The sequence below is a fragment of the Somniosus microcephalus genome, chromosome 6 (genome assembly GCF_052327205.1).
Source record: "Somniosus microcephalus isolate GS21.2 chromosome 6, FLI_Smic_1.0, whole genome shotgun sequence".
NCBI lineage: Eukaryota > Metazoa > Chordata > Chondrichthyes > Squaliformes > Somniosidae > Somniosus > Somniosus microcephalus.
Window position 1 is genome coordinate 231,883,055 of NC_140992.1, and position 19,787 is coordinate 231,902,841.

Below are 19,787 nucleotides of genomic sequence, written 5' to 3' on the forward strand. Positions count from 1 at the left end.
GTCTCCCCCACTGAAAGTCAGCAGCCTTCCACCAGCCATACTGCAGCCAATGGGGTAGCACATCGTAGGAACACTAAGGACAGGCAAAGGCACACCGAAGACAGGCACTAAGGGAATGCACAAGCGTGATTAGTTGACTTTGTTATGTTATATTGGATGGATTGATGGATAAAGTTGGATTGGAAAGTCTGCTTTGTGGTGGCTTTTATTTCAGCATTGTGGCCAAGATGAAGCTGTGATGGTCAGTAACAGAGGGAAGGTAAGGTGTGGACCTATTGTTGAAAGGGCAATTGGGGTTGCGTTCACTCGTACAGATGAGTCGATCACGGACAGTCCGAGCAGAAAGGGGCTGCCTGGGTTGCCTCCTCCTTCCGCTTCTTCCTCTTCCTCCTCCCCTGCTTCCTCCTCCTCCTCTTCCTCTTCCTCCTCCTCCTCCTCCTCCACCTCAGCTGGTCAGCGTATGCCTGGTGGCAAGGTTGTCGAGTACTGCAGGGCTCCTCCAGAATGGTCCAGGCAGCAGAAGTATTGTTTAAGGACGCCAATGGTCTGCTCTATCAGATTCCGTGTAGCAGCACGGCTCTCATTTTATGCATGCTGCCCACGTGTGGTTGGGTTGCGGAGTGGAGTCATGAGCCAGGTGGTCAGTGGATAACCCTTGTCGCCCAGTAGTCAGCCTCTGGTCTGTCGTGATGGCTCAAAGACTGAGGGAACAGCAGACTGCAGCAGAATAAAAGCATCATGACTGCTGCCAGGATACTGGGTATTCACCATCGTGATGTGTTGAGCATGGTCGCACACCAACTGCACATTCAGCGAGTGGCAATCTTTGCGGTACATCTCAGCATTTAGATGCAGTGCCCGCAAAGCCATGTGCATGCAGTTGATGGCGCCCTGCACCATGGCAAAGTTCGCTATCCTGGAAAAGCCACGTGCACTCTCCACCTGCTTCTCTCTGGTCAGAGAGAAGATAATGAAGTCTACTCTCCAGGCATAAAGAGCGTCGGTCACCTCTCTTATACAGCAGTGGACAGCAAACTGCGAGATGTTACAGATGCCGCCTACTCCAGCCTGGAAGGATCCCAACGTGAAGAAATTCAGGGCCACGATCACCTTCACAGCCACTGACAGTGCTCTCCTTGCCCTGGTGTGAGGCTGCAGGCCTGGTTGCAAGAGGTGGCAGAGTTCTGTGAACACCTCCTTTGTAAAGTGCAGACACTTCACACACTGCTCCTGACTCAGGTTGAGGTAAGAGAATTGCTCTCAGAAGACCCCAATGGGAAAGGCCTCCTGCCAAGAGCCCTTTTCAGAATATTCTTCCTCAGGCAAAACACGGGAGTCAAAGGAACTTAAAGGTCAATACAAACATTATTTTAATAGCCAATATACAAGGAAAAACAGGGAAAAAAGTGATGGAGAAAAACCATCTCTTCATCCTGCTTAATCTGATTTATACTTTAAAAGAACACTACTTTCCTTCCTCCTGATATTGTACACAAATATATAATATAACGGTAAAATATAATTTTAGTGTTTATTCTGCATCTTCAGTTGATAACACTGATATTTCTGGGTGAGCAGATCACCAACTAATATCTCTCATTAATTGGTATTGTTGTGTAAATTTGATCAGAGTATTGTGAACGCCAGTCAGCAGAAAGAATTTCTCACCCCTAAATTAATGATGTTAAGGTTGGCAATTACTTTTGATGTGCAATTTGCCTCACAAGTATAAAATACACTTAAGCGGAAATCATTTGGGGAAAAAAGTATATTAATTTTGAAGAAGTGATGAACTATTGGTACTTGTAATATTGCAGATAAATGTCAATGCCAGTGGATGCATTATCAAGGGGAAAAGAAACCTCTGTAATTAGTTGCACTTCATTTTGTATAAAGTCATTCTCTTTAACATTTATTTAGGCTACATCCATTAATATTCTGATGCTTGAATATATTATCCATTTACAAGCCATCAATTCCAAGAATATGAAAGTTTTGTGATTGTTATCCATTATTCCTTAAAGAAATTAATTGTCTATAGAATCAACATATGTTGAAATTAATGCCGCAGATCTCTTTAGGAGTCCTCCCTATCAGCCATTGTAACTTCAGCAAAAAATTGGCGGAAACCACATTTACGTGGCTATCTGAGCTTTACACCAAACTCCCAAGGAAAGTTCTTTAATAACAGTATTAGATCAAGAGGAGAGTAAAAATAGGACAGATAAAATTTCTGTTTGGGCTGAGGTTTTTTCTGCGTCACTGAGGTGAACTAATGTTTGCTTCAGGGCTAGATGAGGATAGTTATGAGGCTCTTTGATGCTAACCTCGGATATTGCAGTTGGAGACAGTCAGTCAGGCAAGTCTGGACTACAGAAATGATCACTCAATCAGATACTGGTTATTTGAGTCTCAACAGTGGGGAAATTGTTCCTTGGCAATTCTACACCAACTACAGCTTCGGCTGCAGAACTACAAATCCGCCGTGGGAACAGGGGAGAATAGTCTTGTTTTTCTAATAATGTAAATAACTGAGAAGGTGGAAGGTTTGGGGAACTAGAAAGGAAGAATAAACAGACAAGTAAATACTTGCTTCTAAAGCAAACACTGCAAATCCACCTTGGAGACAGAACAAAATAATTAATATTTTATAATGTAAATAATCAGCAATAAGATATTTTGGTAAGGAAGAACAAACAAAGTTACTTGCATCTAAAGGGAGTTGTGGAAAGTGGTAGGCAAATAGTATTGCAAATAAATTATTTGCCAGGCTTGCTTATTTCAGTATCACTAAAGCATCGAAAATGTTTACCTCTTGTCAGTCACGTGATGTATTGCTTCAGTACATTTGCTGTATTGCAATTATGGGTAAACTGCTGTCACCTTTAAGTTGCAGCAAGACCATTATTAACATCAGACATTGCCCGTCAGGTCCCAGAATACCCGTGAGCACTGCCATGGGAGCTCTGGAAGTGCAGAGGAATTATGGTAAATGTTTAAAATAATTTTTGCAACTAATCCTTGGGTTCTTAAATTAATGAGAAGTTATTCCAGGGGAGAAAGAGTGACAGTGATTAGTGAACACTTGCACACAAAAGGTCCATGTGTTTGAATGATCTGCAGCTATTTTAAACGGTACAGAACAATAACCAAGTGTGATAATTGAATACAATGAGAAGAATAGACTTGATTATAGGTAAAGCTGCTCCATATTGATTATTACTCCAGCGGGATGATTCTGTGTAGAGGGTGAAACCGTATGTCATTTTGACATCTTCAGCTGCAGACGAGTTCATTGTGGAGGATTTAATGTTCCACCTTGTTCTCTTGGCTCCTATTTTTTTCTCTGGTGATATGGGTCATGCGAGAAAAGGTGCACTTTTTACCCATCCCGAGTTGCCCTGAGATGGATCTGCTGGGCCTTCTTATTTCGTCGCTGTCAATTAATGTGCAGGATAAAGCTCTTGTCCTCAAGCAGCCAGCTTCTTATGTGCTGTGCAATATAAAAGCACCATGACAGCTGCCAAGAAAACGAGCACTGGCCTGCATGATGTGCTGCTGGTGATCACACACCAGTTGCCCATTAATGGAGTGGATGTGCTTGTGATTCTTGAAGATAGTAAAATCATGTGGCGGAATCCACAGGGCGATATGGGTACAGTCAATAAGACCCTGGAATGGGGGAAATACTGTATTTTTTTTATTCGATCCTGGGATGTGGGCATCACTGGCGAGGCCAGCATTTATTGTCAATCCCTAATTGCCCTTGAGAAGGTGGTGGTGAGCCGCCTTCTTGAACCACTGCAGTCCTTGTGATGAAGGTACTCCCACAATTCGTGTACGGATTACCTGGCCATCTGGTCCCGCCGCGGATACACCTCCGCCGACGGGAGACCCCTCACAGTAAAACCCCTGCTGGAAAAGATCCTAGCAGCAGTGGGGGAGGAAGGGGAGATTTTCATCCACAAGGTGAAAGCCCATTCCTCCACAGAACCCCGCAGCCAGGGCAACCAGCAGGCTGACATGCTCGCCAAGGAGGGTGCCCGCACAGGCACTTTCTGGGACCCCTACGGGTCCAGACCCATGGCGGCAGTCAGAGGTAGGGACGGGACCCAAGGGAGTGCAGGGGTAGCTTTAGCCCCGGACCTTAAGACGGTCAAAGTCCAAGACCCCGTCCTCAAGGCAGTCCTCAGTGCAGTGACTGAGGGAAAAAGGGTAGAGGGCCCTTACGGCGCAGCAACCCTCTCCGTAAAAGAGGGCATGCTGTTCCGGGGGGAACAGTGGGTTGTGCCGCAACAGCACTGGAGGGAATTCCTTCAACTGGCCCATGAGGGGCCAGGAGCGGGACATCCCGGGCCTGAGACCACCTGGCAGTGCGTGGAACAGGCGGGATGGTGGCCGGGACTCAGGGAAGATGTCCGTGAGTTCTGTACCGGCTGTCTTGTGTGCACCGCTAATAACCCTGACCCCCATAAAAGGAAGGTACCCATGGGACACATCAGGAGGGTAGAGGGACCATGGCAGTCGATACAGGTCAACTACATCGGGCCCCTGCCCACCGCCCAGGGAGGCTATAAGTACTGCCTAGTCCTGGTGGATGTGTTCACGAAATGGGTAGAGGCCTTCCCCTGTAGAACAGCCACAGCTCTGGGTACTGCCAGGATTCTGGTCCGGGAAGTGTTCTCACGGTGGGGGCTACCACAGTATGTGGAGTCCGACCAAGGGAGTCACTTCACCGGACAGGTGATGCAGAATACCCTTATGCTGCTAGGCATCAAAGGGAAGTGGCACATTGCACACAACCCACAGTCCTCAGGGATTGTGGAAAGAATGAATAGGACCTTAAAGGAAAGGTTGAGGAAGGAGACGGTGGACTCACCCTGTAAATGGGCCAAGGTCCTACTGTTGGTTCTGATGGGGATCCGGGCCAGCAAGTTGAAGAGCACGGGGTACTCCCCATACGAGCTGATGACTGGCAGGGTTATGCGGACCCCCACCCATGTACTAGCCCCGGTGCTCACAGAAGGTCAACTCAGAGAGGTAAACCGGGACAGGTTCGCCCGAAACATCTTCGAGCACCTTAAGCAGGTCCACGAGCAGGCGGCTGGGAACATGGGTAGGCAGCATCGGAGTAACCGATTGCTGTTGGAACCCCGAAAGCACCACGAGTGGGAGGTAAGAGATCAGGTCATGGTGAGGAACTATGCCCGAGTAGGGAGTCTGGAACCATTATACATGGGGCCCTACAGCATCGTAGACAAGGCCAGCCCTATGGTATACGCCGTTACGATGCCTCGGCGCGCAAAATGGTTTCACATTAATCAGTGCAAACTGTTTAAACCCGAAAGGAGAAAACAACCAGTTGGGGTAAGGCCTGAGGATAGAAATCCTCTGCCTGCAGCGGGAGCGAGTCCACAGATTTACAGGCAGGCGCTGTGGCTTGTTTAAGGGGAGGGGCCATCCTGCCCACGGATTGGGACACTTCCCCACTCTTCTGGGATCCAGATGGGGAGGGACCCGAGGGTGAAGACCCCGCCCCTAACCCAGGTGTAGAGGAGGAGGGACCTGAGGTCGAAGACCCCGCCCCGGACCCAGGTTTGGGACCTGGGGGCGGAGACTCTCAGCCTGCAGCAACAGGCTGTGAAGAGTTACCTGCCCCTAGCCCAGGTTCGGGAGAGGTGAAGCCTGAGGGCAAAGATCCCCAGCTAGCGGCAGTGGTAAGCCCACAGACCGCACTGGAGGGGACGGCGGTTCGGGTTAAAGGCCCACCAGCCAAGAAAACCCCACCCGCCAGAGTCCTCAGAAGGTCCCCATGGACGCCCCAGCCAAGGAAACTGTGGTCACCATCTCCCCAGTTTAAAGGGACAGCCTCCCGAGTTAGGAGGAAGTCCAAGGACAGAGGTCCCCAGCCAGCAGCCACGGGCGGCGAGGGACCAACAGTGCAGGACAGTGCGGTTGTGCCGGAGGAAGCGGTGGGCCGCAGTTCCAACAGGGATTAGGCTGGCCACCCGGAGACGGACAGCGGATGTACATAGTTTCGGTAATTGTTAAGTTTAGGTATTTAGCTTAAGTTTAGGTATTTAGCTTAAGTTAAGTAAGGTGATGGGTAGTTTTAATTAAGTAGTAATCTGCTAAGAGTGTATGTATTTGAGTCGAGGTCGCAAGGCTCGACTATGCTTCACCCAAGCCAGAGAATCTCTTGGGGACCTGGCTGTATGTTTTTGTATCTGTTGCAGAAAGACTGTCAGGATGAAGGGGAGCGTAATCCTACTCGCCCTGATAGGACTGAGCCTGGGAAAAAGAGGCGATGTGGAAGACTCTCACATCTACGGGTGCTTGGGGGAGAGAGCACCTATAGAAACCGACGAAAGCGGCGAACGGGATGTGGAGGAGGCCGCCGTCAACGTCCACGAGGGAAGGGCAAGGGTGGCTGGGGTTCAATTCGTCTCAGCACTCCAGCCAGACCGGGTTCACGTACGGGGAGGCCTCCCTCCTATGCCCCAGGGTACAGGTCGTTACCACAAGGGTCAGCGCCACCGTAGGGAAACGTGTATGTTTAATGTGCAAGGGACACATTCCTCTGGGTAGGTGGTGGTGGCTCAGAAAGCTGAGCAAAGATATGAGAATTCCTGCAGTCGAGTGGGAACGGTTGGGGAACAATACCCACCGGACGATTACAGGGACTCACGGAGGATTAAGTGTGTGTTCGGACAAGTGGTGGGAACCGGATCACGGGATTTATATCTGTATGTGGGGGTCAGAGAGGGTCTGCCCCGCAGGCATATCTATCATTTTCCACCGGCAGTGGCGAGACGCCGGGAAGGGGATGAAGTGGGATACCAGCCGGAAGGTGTGCGCGGTCCCATATTCCCCAATCCCAGTGAATGCCACTGAGCTTGTAACGGGCCCCCGAAAGCCCCTGCCCACAGCGCAGGCTGCGAGGTTACCCAGAGAAGGGTGCCCCACCACCACCAAGGGACCAGGGAATGGGCTGGTACTAGTGCCTACGGATCAGGTGCTGTACCGGGGGTACACTACGCGGTAGCCTCCGTGATTTTAAATCTCACCGAGGTACATTTACCGGAGTGGTGCCCCAAAGAAACAGAGCAGCTATACCAGGCCCTATTAAAAAACATGTTCAAGAAGTTTTATGAGTTCGATTTTGCCAATGTCGACAAAACCGAACTGTACACCACACACCGCAAGTTTTTGGGTAATGCAGGGAGACAAAGAAGGGGAGTATGGAATGATGTTTTTACTGTGTTTAATACCGGGTCCTCTGTCATCAACAGTCTGGATGACATAGAGCTGCAGACCCAGATAAACGGTTTAAAAACACAGTTAAGGAAGATATTAATGGATGAGAACAAAGTAGTGGGCACAGAGTTGCATGAGGACCAGGCCATGACGGTCCATTTAAAGGAGGTTATAGCGGAGTTGGAAAAGCACGCAAAGACGGTAAATGCCCTCATAAGGGAGGACAGAAATGCTTCTGACCAGGCTGTGCAGAACAAGATGTGTGTGCTGTATGGGGCGTGGCTGCTGGGCGAAGGCCGCAGTAATCTGGAGGATTTAAAACAGGGTTTAGTCCCCTCCTGGATCAGCAACAAACACCTCACAGCCCTCCATCCATTTGAGAATGCATTAAGCCCATGCCAACTCCGGCTAGCTTCCGAAGCCTACCCAGTCCCGCTGGATTGTGGACGGTCTAACCACACCATCATGGGAATAGTAGTTAGGATGCCGGTCATGGGTAGGACAGCCCGACCCACGCCGGTATACAGGGTAGAGAACATTGGAGTCATTCAAGGGGGTGCACACATTCGTTTCACAGCGGTCCCACCTTACGTCATAAAGTGGGAGCACGCTATGACAGGTACTGACCTCTCAGGGTGCCGGAGCCGGGGAGCACACATAATCCTGTGTCCCCAGCACTTGAATGCCTATTCAAAACCACAGTGCGGGTTCAGAGCTGCTGGCGTGAAACCTATAAATTGTACCATGGAGGCAATGGCACAAGGCCATGGTCCCCCACAGGTAGCATATATAGGAGGTGGGACATATTGTGTCACCACAGGTGCGCCCCACTACCAGCATGGACAGCATAGCTGGTGTCCGGTTAGTGACAGCAGTTTCTGCTTTAAACCCGAGGCAGAAGTTCAAATGGCCCAGGAGCGAATTGTCCCCATTCCTGAACCCTCCACTGTTCACCTCACTGTAAAGGAGAATTTTACCAACCTGCAGAAGTATGTAGCGCATTTTGGCTATGAAATTCCCCCTCTCCCAGAACACCTTACCAAAATACTCAAAGCCGTTATAGTTTCACAGAAACATTTTTACACTCTAGAGCAGAAAACAGTAGAGATAGGGGCTAGGATATTGGATATTGTGATTCCACCCTGGTGGGACATTTTCAATAACATAGAGGTCCCTTCATGGATTAGACTGGCTTCCCATATTCTCGTGGTTTGCCAGTTAGGGATAGTGTTGTATCTAGTCTGCACTCAGTGCAAGGGAAAAGGTCAGATACTAGAATTCCAAAACCAGAGGATCTGGAAGGAACATTATGTGAAGGTGGAGGGAGATACACCTGTTTGAGTTTTGTATTTTTGATTACAGATTGTTGTTTTTTTGTGTTTTGTTGTTTTTGATAACGTTTTTCGACACGTTGTTTTAATAAAGATGTATGTGTACCAAGTGGTGCAGGAGTGTTGGACCCCCTCTATGCTTGGATGTGTGTAAACAACTGTAATTATTCTATGTATGCTTATGTACACTACATTTTCGCGGAATGGGAAGTGCATGTGTCGTGGATAGGTAATTACAAGGAAAGGTTGAATATGGAGGGTCGGAAATTTTGCTCACCTCATCAGGATGATACTTAAAGCAAGTTTAGTATCAACAGGGGGGAGTGTAAGTTACAGGGTTCACAAAATTCCCGCAGTCCCCGAGTTATGGATCAAGGGACCCTGTTTTGGACAAGTTATTTAAAAGCAGGGTACCCAAAATGGCTTTTGTAAGCCTCGTGACCAAAATTGACAGGATTTCTAAAAGCAAGACTCTGCAGACAAGCAGGCTTAGGGACGATATTTAAAATGCAGGAATCTGTGAACAGGGACTCTTTGGAGCCTGCCAGACAGAGTAAACACAGAATACGCATTTATTCGACTTGAGTCCAATCAAAGTAGAATGGGCCTATAACCGTGGCCATTAGCTTTCTGCATGTTTAATCGATAATGTTTAATCGATAATAGCTCACAGTAGCCATCAAGGTAGGATGGGGACAATCAAGTCTTATCCATGACAAAGCAGCCAGGACATCAGGGCCATTAGACCCAGAGACAACCACTCCTAAAGTCGTTAAAACAAATGGTTGTAATCATTTAAACCAAGCCCGCCAAAAGTTAAACAATGGACTGACCTAATTTGGCGCGCAGATAAGGAGTGGAAGAACGGGTATAACTGTAGGCCCATCAGTAGCAATCGCTCTGGTCTCTTCCATTGACTCTGCCCTCTTGTTTGGCCTTGGCCTGCTACCACTCGTACTCATGCACTGGCCTCGTGGCGGGTTCTCTTCTCGTTCCCCGCACCGCTCAACAACCAAGGACGCCCATTACACCGGGACCAAACACGGGAGGAGAACGAGACCCGAGTTCAAAGTCACACAGGACACACAGGCCACGAACGGGCAGACGAAACGAGACGAGATGAAGAAGAAGGTAACACCAACAAGAGCAGAGAAGGGCAGCAAAAGACGCATCGGTAAAAACCAAACGCCTAGTTATAAGCTGGCGTTTGGGGGAAGAAATTAGCAGTGTATGCTTGGACAGTGAGGATAAGTTGGCATTTGAACACTGCGAATAAACAGGCGTTAGACGTGAGTGTCCACGCCTGCGATGAATATGCTAGCGTTCAAAGCATGGGTAGCAAAATCTCGTAAGCAGTGAAAACCGCCAACCGATCCACGACCGTAACATTACCGCCGACGACCGCCCGAGGGAGAAGAAGAAAACCCATTGCGACAAGACGACGATGGTAGCTGAGGAGAGGGAAGATGTGTCGCATCAACAACTCCAGCGCCGCGCCCTGAGATCACATGGTGACGGGGTACCCCAAAGGACAGAAGACCAAACCTCAAAACTCACAACGTTAAAGCAACAGGTTTTGGATTGGTGAGCATGAATTCCTGGCCCCTCATAGCTTGATCTAGTTAGGTATAGGGGGTGGGATAAGGATAAGGGGGATTATTAATGTAGTTGTTTTTCCCTCGATGTACCGTGTGTTCCCCATTCCCTGAATAAGTGTAATTGTTTATGCCTGTATTTTATACCAGTAACTCTCATAAGACTGTGTTTTTTATTTCTGTTTTAATAAAATCTTGGTTTTCTTACACCAAACCACTTGTCTACTCGATTTTCTGTATCGCCGCCTGTACCTAAGTTCGGTGTCTAGAACCCAGGGGTGTGGGAGCGATTTGAACCACTCAAGGGACAGTCAGAGGCGAAGCTGACTGGGCACCACGACACCACCCCTACACAGTGCTGTTACGGAGGGAGTTCCAGGATTTTGACCAAGCAACGATGAAGGAATGGTGATATATTTCCAAGTCAGGATGGTGTGTAACTTGGAGTGGAATACCCGACAGCATACCCAACAGCCTTATCTTGCTTCTGCCAGATGCCCATGGCGAACGTGATGAAAGTGTTTGGCATCAGTCACATGCTCAATGTAAGCATGAACTGCAGACTGACTAATGTTACCGATATCCTCTGTGGCGATGTGAAAGCAGCTGAAGGCAAAGGAGTTGAGGGCTGCAATTAATTTACCTGCAACAGGTAATGCTGCACTAGTTGTGGCAGTTGGCCGTAGGTTTTATTGCAGAAGGTGACATAACTCTGTCACTACTGTAATGATCAATAACATGTCATTCTATAGTGGATACTAGGTGGAGCTGTAGAGCTGTATATAGCTGTATGTATAAGACTACACTACCCAGCTGTATATATATTAAGACTACATTACCCATGAGGCACTAGCAAAAGCTAGCTGTGTTCATAATAAGAATGTCTGTATATTAATGAACATAAGATGGTACCAGGAGTGGGGTGAAGATCTGCTGAGAATTGTGAAAAGCGACATGGAGAATTTGAAGCCACCAGAGCGTTTGAATCTCACAGAAAAAATCGACTACAATTGGCAGACTTTTAAACAGCAATTCGAACTCTACATTGCAGCCATCGGATTCGGTACGAAGCCAGACGCAAGGAAGATAACGTTGCTGCTTATGGTTGCAGGCCCACAGGTGATAGAGGTATTTAATACATTTGTATTTAATCCAGCGGAGAACAGAGAAAAATTAGAAGATGTGCTAAAAAAATTTGATGCACATTGCTCTCCCAAAAAGAATGAGACGTATGAAAGATACATCTTCCGTTCTCGGGCACAGCAACAAAATGAGACTTTTGTTAGCTTTATAACTGATCTGAAACTGAAAGCACAGACAAGTAATTTCTCTGAGCTCAAAGCATCCATGATTCGTGACCAGATTGTGTTTGGTATTCATGATAAAAAAGTCAGGGAACGTCTGTTGAGAGAAACCGAACTAAATTTGGAAAATGCAGTGAAAATATGCCAAGCCAGCGAGCTAGCTCGAAAGCATGCGAAGACTTTCAGTGAAATCAATAATGATGCGATTGTAGTAAGTGCTGCTGTTGGTGCTGTGTCCTACAAAGGGAAGAAACATGGGCAGGACAGAAATGCAAAGCAATCAGAGGATGAAATTTTTAATTGTAAACGCTGTGGTTACAAACACCAGTTAAGACAATGCCCAGCATTTGGAAAAATGTGCACAAAGTGTAATGGAAAGAATCCCTTTGCCAAACAATGCTTTTCAAAAGTAAAAACAACGAAAGGGCAACAAGTTAATGTGATTGAGGACACTGATTTAAGTGAGACATTTTTTGTAGGAATGGTGTCATGTGACGATATCAAAAAAGATACAGAAAATGTGCAGCCCTCAGAAATGGACAATGCTGAACATAAAGTCAATGCAGTAAAAGTGGACAAATGGATGATCCCACTGCAGATAAATGGAGCATTAGTTACATTTAAACTGGACACTGGGGCAAAAGCAAACTTAATCAGTATGAGTGACATAAAAAATATGAAAGAAAAGCCCAAAATACAGAAAAAGTCAGTACTACTGAAGGACTATAATGGACAGAAAATAGATAGCTTAGGTGTATGCAGACTTAAAGTGACAGTCAAAGACAAAATGCATCATCTCATGTATTCTGTTGTGGCTGAAAGACTTGATTCGATACTAGGTGACAAAGCTTGTGAAGACTTAGAACTGGTCAAGAGAGTCTACCGTATAAACTGTGCCATAAGCAGACCAGATGACTCAGGTGATGAAGCAGAGAGCCCATCAAGGGTGAAAAGGCCAGAGGGTATCCATGTCTTCAAAAAGCCTAGTTTCTCCAAGAAGAAAGAAAAAGACTTTAACGTCAAAGAGAAGCCAAAGGAAGAAAAGCACAAAGAGGAAAAACGCAAGGGGAAAAAATCCAAAGATATAACCACAGCAGATGTTGTTAAGCAGTGGAAAGAGAAAAAGAAAAAGAAGAAGCCTGCACCAGAGCAGGAAGCAGTTCCGGTGGATACTCCTTCTTCCCTCAGGCCAATCTTTGGTGTTCCATTAGCCGAGGCTGCTGAGAGGACTATGCTGTATGATGGGATCCAGCTGCCAGCAGTTTTTCGAGAGTGCATTGACTACATTGAGAGTTATGGCATGAAGAGTGAAGGAAACACTGAAACCCTCTCCAAGCAAAGATCGCAAGGAGACCTCGATCTATACAAGAGCAGATTGATGACAATGCCGCAACTGCATCTTGTCATTCACCACCAGAACAATCTCATGAAGACACATCAGACTTACCCATGTTGAGAAGATCCACACGTGAAGTAAAAGAGCCTGATAGACTTAATCTTTGAGTACAATGTAAAGCTTTGAAAATGTTTATGTTTATAGAGCACTAACAAAAGTGTTACTGATATTATCTTTATTGTTTTCTTGAAAGTTGATTGATATTGAGTTTGTTAAACCTCAAAGAAAGGGGGATGTAACGATCAATAACATATCATTCTATAGTGGACACTAGGTGGAGCCATAGAGCTGTATATAGCTGTATGTATAAGACTACACTACCCAGCTGTATATATATTAAGACTACATTACCCATGAGGCACTAGGCTACCCACAAGGCAACAGTCAAGATGGAAGCCTCTACAGATACTGTACCAGTCCACATGTGCTCAATAAAAGTAACTAGCAAAAGCTAGCTGTGTTCATAATAAGAATGTCTATATATTAATGAACATAAGAACTACTTCCCTAGAGAATTGAAGCCTCCTTCTGCACTGCTCCTCAGAGATCTGCAGGTATGTCATCCTGGGCCTATACACTCCCTTGCAAGGAATAAGTATTCCTGCGAGCTCACCTCCTTATATTTGGTCTCCTTGCAACTCTTGCTGCCCCTACTCCTCCTCCTCCTCTTGCTCCTCATCCTCTATCTAGAGTAAAGTTGCCAGAAGAACATCCAGGAAGAAAGAAGTGTGTTGCCAGAACCCTTCAAGTGTACAGAATATTGGATAGTCACTACAAGCACTTTATCATAGACTAAGAAGCAAAGAAAACTACTAAGTTAAAACAAGCAAAATGTCTCCCAAACCTTTGCCGCATTTTAGCTGATAGCAGGTGAGTGTCCCTTTAAATACCACTGGAAATGGCCACCTCCCGACTTGTACCACCCATGGTTTGTGGGCAGGTTGAGGAACTGGTGGATGCAATGTGGCTAGAGACGAAAATGGCATTGTGGTCTTAACCGAGTCAGTTGACCCCGAGTTGCATATGTGAATGAGGCTCCCATTTGTTTCTGGTGGGAGGTCTAGCTGCCTAAATCGATATCTGCAAAAAATTGGAATGGATGGATCTCCAGGAGTCATTCCCCCATGTTTTTGGTTCCAACACTGACCCATTTTTAGGCATAAACAGGGTGGTAAGCAAAATGAAAATCACCCAAGTTGAGTGCCACCTAAAACAATTTATACCAATGTATTATTGTGAATGACATGTGAGAAATGCCTTGAGAACAAGATTCAGCAGCTAACATCCTGCATTCTGTAAAACAAAGACACAGAAACAAACCCAACAGCCAAAGTAATGACCGGTAAAAACTAGAATCTACTACTGGCAGAGAATGGGGTGGGGGAGGGGGACAGGCAACGGGCATAACACCCACCCATTCTTGCTGGCAAGTGGCGTGAGCCATTTTGAGGCCCGTGGCTCATTTCCATGCCTCCGGCGAGCCAATATAGCAGCGGCCACAGTATTTTGATAGGAGTTCAGAAGAGCACTCCGGCTCCTTCTGGCCCCACATAAATGATACTGTACCTACTTTTCCGGCCCTTTTCTGGTACAGCTGGGTGGTTGTATGTCCTAGGACCCCGATAATGAGGCTGCTGCCTGGCTCAGGTGGGTGCCTGAGCCGCTAAGCGGAAGGCGCCTCCGATAAATGGTGGCCGGTGGGACCGGAGTGGGTCAGTAAGTGCTGTGCTGTGAGTTTTAGGGCCATCCTGTTCCCACTCAGTGGCCTGAGTTAAAATTGGCCATTCTGAATCTGACCACGGTCAGCGAAACAGTTATAGGGAAGTTAACCCAAAAGGTCGGCTCGTGTATTAACAATCGGTTAAAACCACTAAACAAATCTACTGACAAGCTTACCACTCAGAAGGTTAATGACAGGGAATAAATAAGGGTTAACTTTGAAAATCAACCTTGAATCAATCTCAAAAAGCACTCTAGAAGAAAAAGAAGTGCCCAGACCCTTGTTTTATCCAAAATCAGTAAACAGAATAAATCACTCAAATTAACACAAGAGCAGGAGTGCTTCACATTAAAACCATAGGCTGCTGCCAGCCACCACTTGCCTCCTCCACTCCAGGTCTCTCCCAAGGCTTCTGGCCGATATCTGAGCTGACCAATCTTGCTGCCCCACTCTCTTACCCCTCCCCCCCCAACCCCCACCTGCCCCCCCCCCCACCTGTGACCGGCTAACTGCATTTTCCTGCTAAGACGAGTTCGGCAACGTACACCATAAATTTCACCGCCCAGCGTGCCGATCTTGCTGTTGATAATTTCCTCCATATTTTCCTGCATTTCTAATTAGAATACGCCACTGTGAACAACATCGAGTGCCTTTAATGTAGTAAAATCTCCCAAGACACTTCACAGGAGTGATTATCAGATAAAATCTGACACAGAGCCACATAAGGAGATATTAAGACAAATGACAAAAAGTTTGGTCAAATAGGTAGGTTTTAAGGAGTGTCTTAAAGGAGGAGAGAGAGAAGTAGAGAGGCGGAGAGGTTTAGGGAGGTAATTCCAGAGCTTAGGGCCAAGGCAGCTGAAGACATGCTGTCAATGGTGGAGTGATTAAAATCGGGGATGCTCGAGGCCAAAATTGGAGGAGCGCAGAGATCTTGGAAGGTTGTAGAGCTGGATGAGGTTACATATAGAGAGGGGCAAGGCCATGGAGGGATTTGAAAACAAGGATGAGAATTTTTAAATCTTGGCGTTGCCAAACTGGGAGCAAATATAGGTGAGCGAGCACAGGTGAATGGGACTTGGTGCGAGTTAGGATGCGGGCAGCAGCGTTTTGGATGAGCTCAAGTTTACTGAGGGTGCAAGGTCGGAGGCTGGCATTGGAATAGTCGAGTCTCGAGGTAACAAAGGCATGGATGATGGTTTCAGCAGCAGATGAGCTGAGGCAGGGGCGGAGACAGACGATGACAGATGAATATACCAAAGAATCAGAAGCAGCGCTGCTAATGACCAATATGTTTCTCTCAGCTTTTAATACTTGCAACTAATGACCCAACATTGGAACATGATAAGATTCCTGGCTGTCTATTTGGCACAAAGTTTCCTGCTATCATGACAGATTTGAATTGATATCAATGTGGACAAAAAAGGTTTTATTTTCTAACATACCCACTCTGAGCTCCTTGCTGAAAACGGTTCTTTCTCCAAGTACAGAACAATTCCATTGGCCGTATGGAAACTAAAATTGATACTCGTTAATCCTCATCCGAGCTCCTCCTCTGATGATGGCATCAGGGAGACGCTGACAGATCGCCTGCAGATGGGACGCTGACCCTGGTACTGCAAGAGAGAAATTATAATAACACCAAGCAAGTTATCACAGTTAATATCGAATGCATGCTTTGAAATAAATCAGACTCTTTGTAAGTTACCGGGAGCTAAGCCAACATGAGGAATCTACCTTGGAGCAATAAATCACGCTGCTGCCAGGCCACCTAAGCCAGTCATTCACTGCTCCGACACTGGTTGCGCTGTGTCCGCCCCCACCCCCACCCCCCAGAGCTGGCAATCAGTGTAATCTGTGAAATCAGGGAAACTGACGAAAACTTCGGCTCTTCCGCGGTAATATCGCTGTTAAATACCCCATTAAAAGTTAGACCCTTTTGGATTAGGTGTAACTGGGGTTTTAACAGCATCTTGACTGCTAAGCAAAAGTTATGGCACTGAAAAAAAATTTTAATTTTGTGGAGTGTCAAATTTATCCATTTTAATAAAACTTAAAAGTTTTAAGAAACTTTAAAAAAGTTATTTAAAAAAAGTTTGTTCCTCTTTATTTCAGCTTTACCTTCCTCGTGTGAGAGCCACAATCTTTGTTTTGCTCTCTATAACATTTTTAAAAAGTTAGAATCGAAGGAGCTTACTCACTTCCTGGTTCTCGGTCTGTGAGAATTCTGCATTGTGATTGGCTGCTTAGACAGCTTGTTGATGTCACAGCAGCTCGCGTTAGGGAATCCCCATTAACTTCCACTGATTTCAATTGCACGTCGGAAAAGCCGAACTTCTCGCCACAGAGATTGCAAGATCTTTGTGGGAAGCTTACTTCGGGGGCAACGGCGAGCGCCTTTGCTTCACCGCTGACTGCAAATTACGGGTCATTATTTTTAAGTCTAAGTGGAGGTGGTGTGAAAAAAAATTACATAAATTCAGGAAAATGGCGATCACCATTGATTTTAATCTAGGGGAAGGAACTATGTTCAGTTAGGGTAATGGCAGAGTGGCACAGAAGTCCTAGGAAAAACAGAGTGGCTTAATTAATGGCGTAAGCCACTTACTTCATAAGCTCCACTTTCTTTTGTGCTGTTCAAGGGTCCACATGTCATAGACAATGGCACAAGTCCCCAGGAAAATCTGGACCAGTATAAGGTAAATTTGCTGAGGACTCCTCTCACTTCCAGGATCTTGCATACAGCTAATGCATATCAAGAAATTGCAGCCACTGTGCCTGATAGGCACTGACTTCTGACACTGACCCGCTGGTGGTTCTAAGGCCTCAAAACATTTACCCGCTCATGTCACCAGCACTTGACTGAAACAACCCTGTTGCATGGCACCCTGGTGATTTCTACTTCCACTGGTCGTGCCATCTGAATGTTGAGATGCCTTGGGACGTTTTACTATGATGAAGGCATTGGCCCAGAAATTCGGGTCTCCACGGGTGAGTATGCACGGGGTACTCACCCGTAGGCCCAACGAAAGTGCCGGTTTCGTGCATGCACTGTGCATGCATGGGAAACCGGAACTTCCATTCCCTTAAAGGAAGGGGTTCAGAAGTCGAACGCGTACGCCGGAGAGGCAGCGCGTGCGCATGGAACTTACATTTTTTTTCCAGGTTTCTCTGGGAGGGTAAGTCTTCAGGAGTTACACATGTAAAAAGCAGGCACAAGGCCCGCTTTTTACAAGGTAAGTGGTGAATTAATTAAAATTAAAACATTTTTTCCATAGGTTTATTATTTTTTAATACTTTAAAGAAAGGTAAGTTTATTTTTAGCCCCGTTAGAAAATGTAATTAATTTTTTCAAAAATTTAAATTATTGTTTAAAATAGTTATTTTATGTAAATTATAGTTATTTTAAAAATGTGATTTTTTAAAAAAATTATTTGAAGTTTTAGTGATGTTTTGAGGCTTATAGTATTTATAGTTTTGACAGCTCTTCCTGTCAATTTTATGAATGAAGCATTCCCTGCTACCATTGGCTCTCCATGGCCCACAAGATCCCAGGGGACGCTTCGAGCTAATTGCGCCCCTGGGATACACAAGCACTGCACGTCGGCAGTTGGAGCAGGCCCAGGATCGGAATACCACGCAGGCCCACAGCTCAACGGCCGGCACGCTAGGTAAGTGCAGGTTGGAGGCTTGCACCCGCGAGAAGCCTCCGACCCGAATTTCTGGGCCAGTATATAAATGCAAGTTGCAGTTGTGTCCCTGAGTTTCCGTGCACCAGACATCACACAACCGTCACTGTCATCCTGCATAACAGTAGCACTCGAGGCACTGCTCCTCCTTGAGTCACAGATAGCTCTGCCTGGCTGGTACGACTGCTGCTTGGGATATCACAGAACCCAAACGTACAACTTCAACTTACCTCACAGACTGCCCTCTGCTACTTCCACCTGTCCCTCCTTGCACGACCTGCTGTTACGAACGGGAACAAGCTACTTCCACAGTCATTGCTTTACTCGCAGTCAAACCAAGCCAACTGCAGCCACCGCTGAAGCACCAGTTTAAACATTCTTTCTAAATGGACTGCAGGTGTAAGGTAGGTAATAAGGTAATGCTGCTCCAAACATTTACTACAATAAATGACATTTCCCACAGAACCTCAATTATTATTTCATTTCACACACTAATTTCAAAACAGAGAGATATTTTGGAAGCAGGAAAAAAATTCAACGTTTTGGTGCACAAAATATGATAAATGAAACATGGAGTTGTTTCTAGCCTAACATTTAAAAGTAAAGTAAAAGAATATGACTTTTTCATAAGAGAGACAAGCTCAATCCAAATGTAAAAGAATTTGTGTGTGACAGCCAATCATGTACAAAATTCCATTGGGTATAACAGGGCTATCTGAAGAGAAATGTACATGTAATTCACAAAATAGATGGTTCAAGGGTCTGCTCAGAAATTCTTTCAAAATATATTTCACCGATTCATCACTTGAGTTTTATGAATAAAGAAGTTAATTGTAATCTCTGACATTTTTGATCATTGTCCAAAAAGATAACCAAGGTTTGAAAAGAAAATGCAAGATGATAGTGTTTCTGAATGAAGATAGAGGAACCATTGGAGGTCACAAAAGGTGGCGGTCTTTCTCGCATGATAATTGGGGAATCAGGAAGAGTAAAGCATACATGTGCAGGAAGTTGATCGAGCTCAGGCTCCGCTTGAGGAACGGCTGGAGTCACTGCAGTGCATCCGGGAGTCTAAGGGGGAAAAATTCAGTATCGCCCCATTTGGGGCGCCATTATTGGCGGTGCGCAAAGTTTAGCGCCTGGTGCTAATTATCGTCTCCGACAGCAAACTTGGCTTTTATCGCCCCTGGAGGTAATTGGAGCGCTAAATCAGGTGCTGCACACCTCTCTTAAGGCGCTAAGGCCGAGGAGCGAGGCGCTAACTCAGAGCGCGGGCGCAGCGCTGGTGATGTCAGACAGCAATGGAACACAGACATACTGGCACTGTCCAATTCTTAAAGGGGAGTTCTGAAGAATGGTCATCGACCTGAAACGTTAAATCTGTTTCTCTCTTCACAGATGCTGCTTGACCTGCTGAGTTTCTCCTGTATTTTCTGTTTTTATCTTAAAGGGGAGGGTTGATCTTGCTCTCCATCCACATCCTGCTCGAGGAACA

The 19,787-nt window shown here is 46.2% G+C and overlaps 1 protein-coding gene across 1 annotated transcript in view; it reads left to right on the top strand.

Annotated features, from left to right (window-relative positions):
* Positions 1 to 3,513: 3,513 nt before the first annotated feature.
* The window catches only part of LOC147116515 (uncharacterized), a 139,600-nt gene continuing 123,326 nt past the window's right edge, over positions 3,514 to 19,787 (top strand). Inside the window, exon 1 of the mRNA XM_085992050.1 lies at positions 3,514 to 3,655. Coding sequence (XP_085848176.1) covers positions 3,514 to 3,655 — 142 coding nt within the window. The remainder of the gene's footprint in view (positions 3,656 to 19,787) is intronic.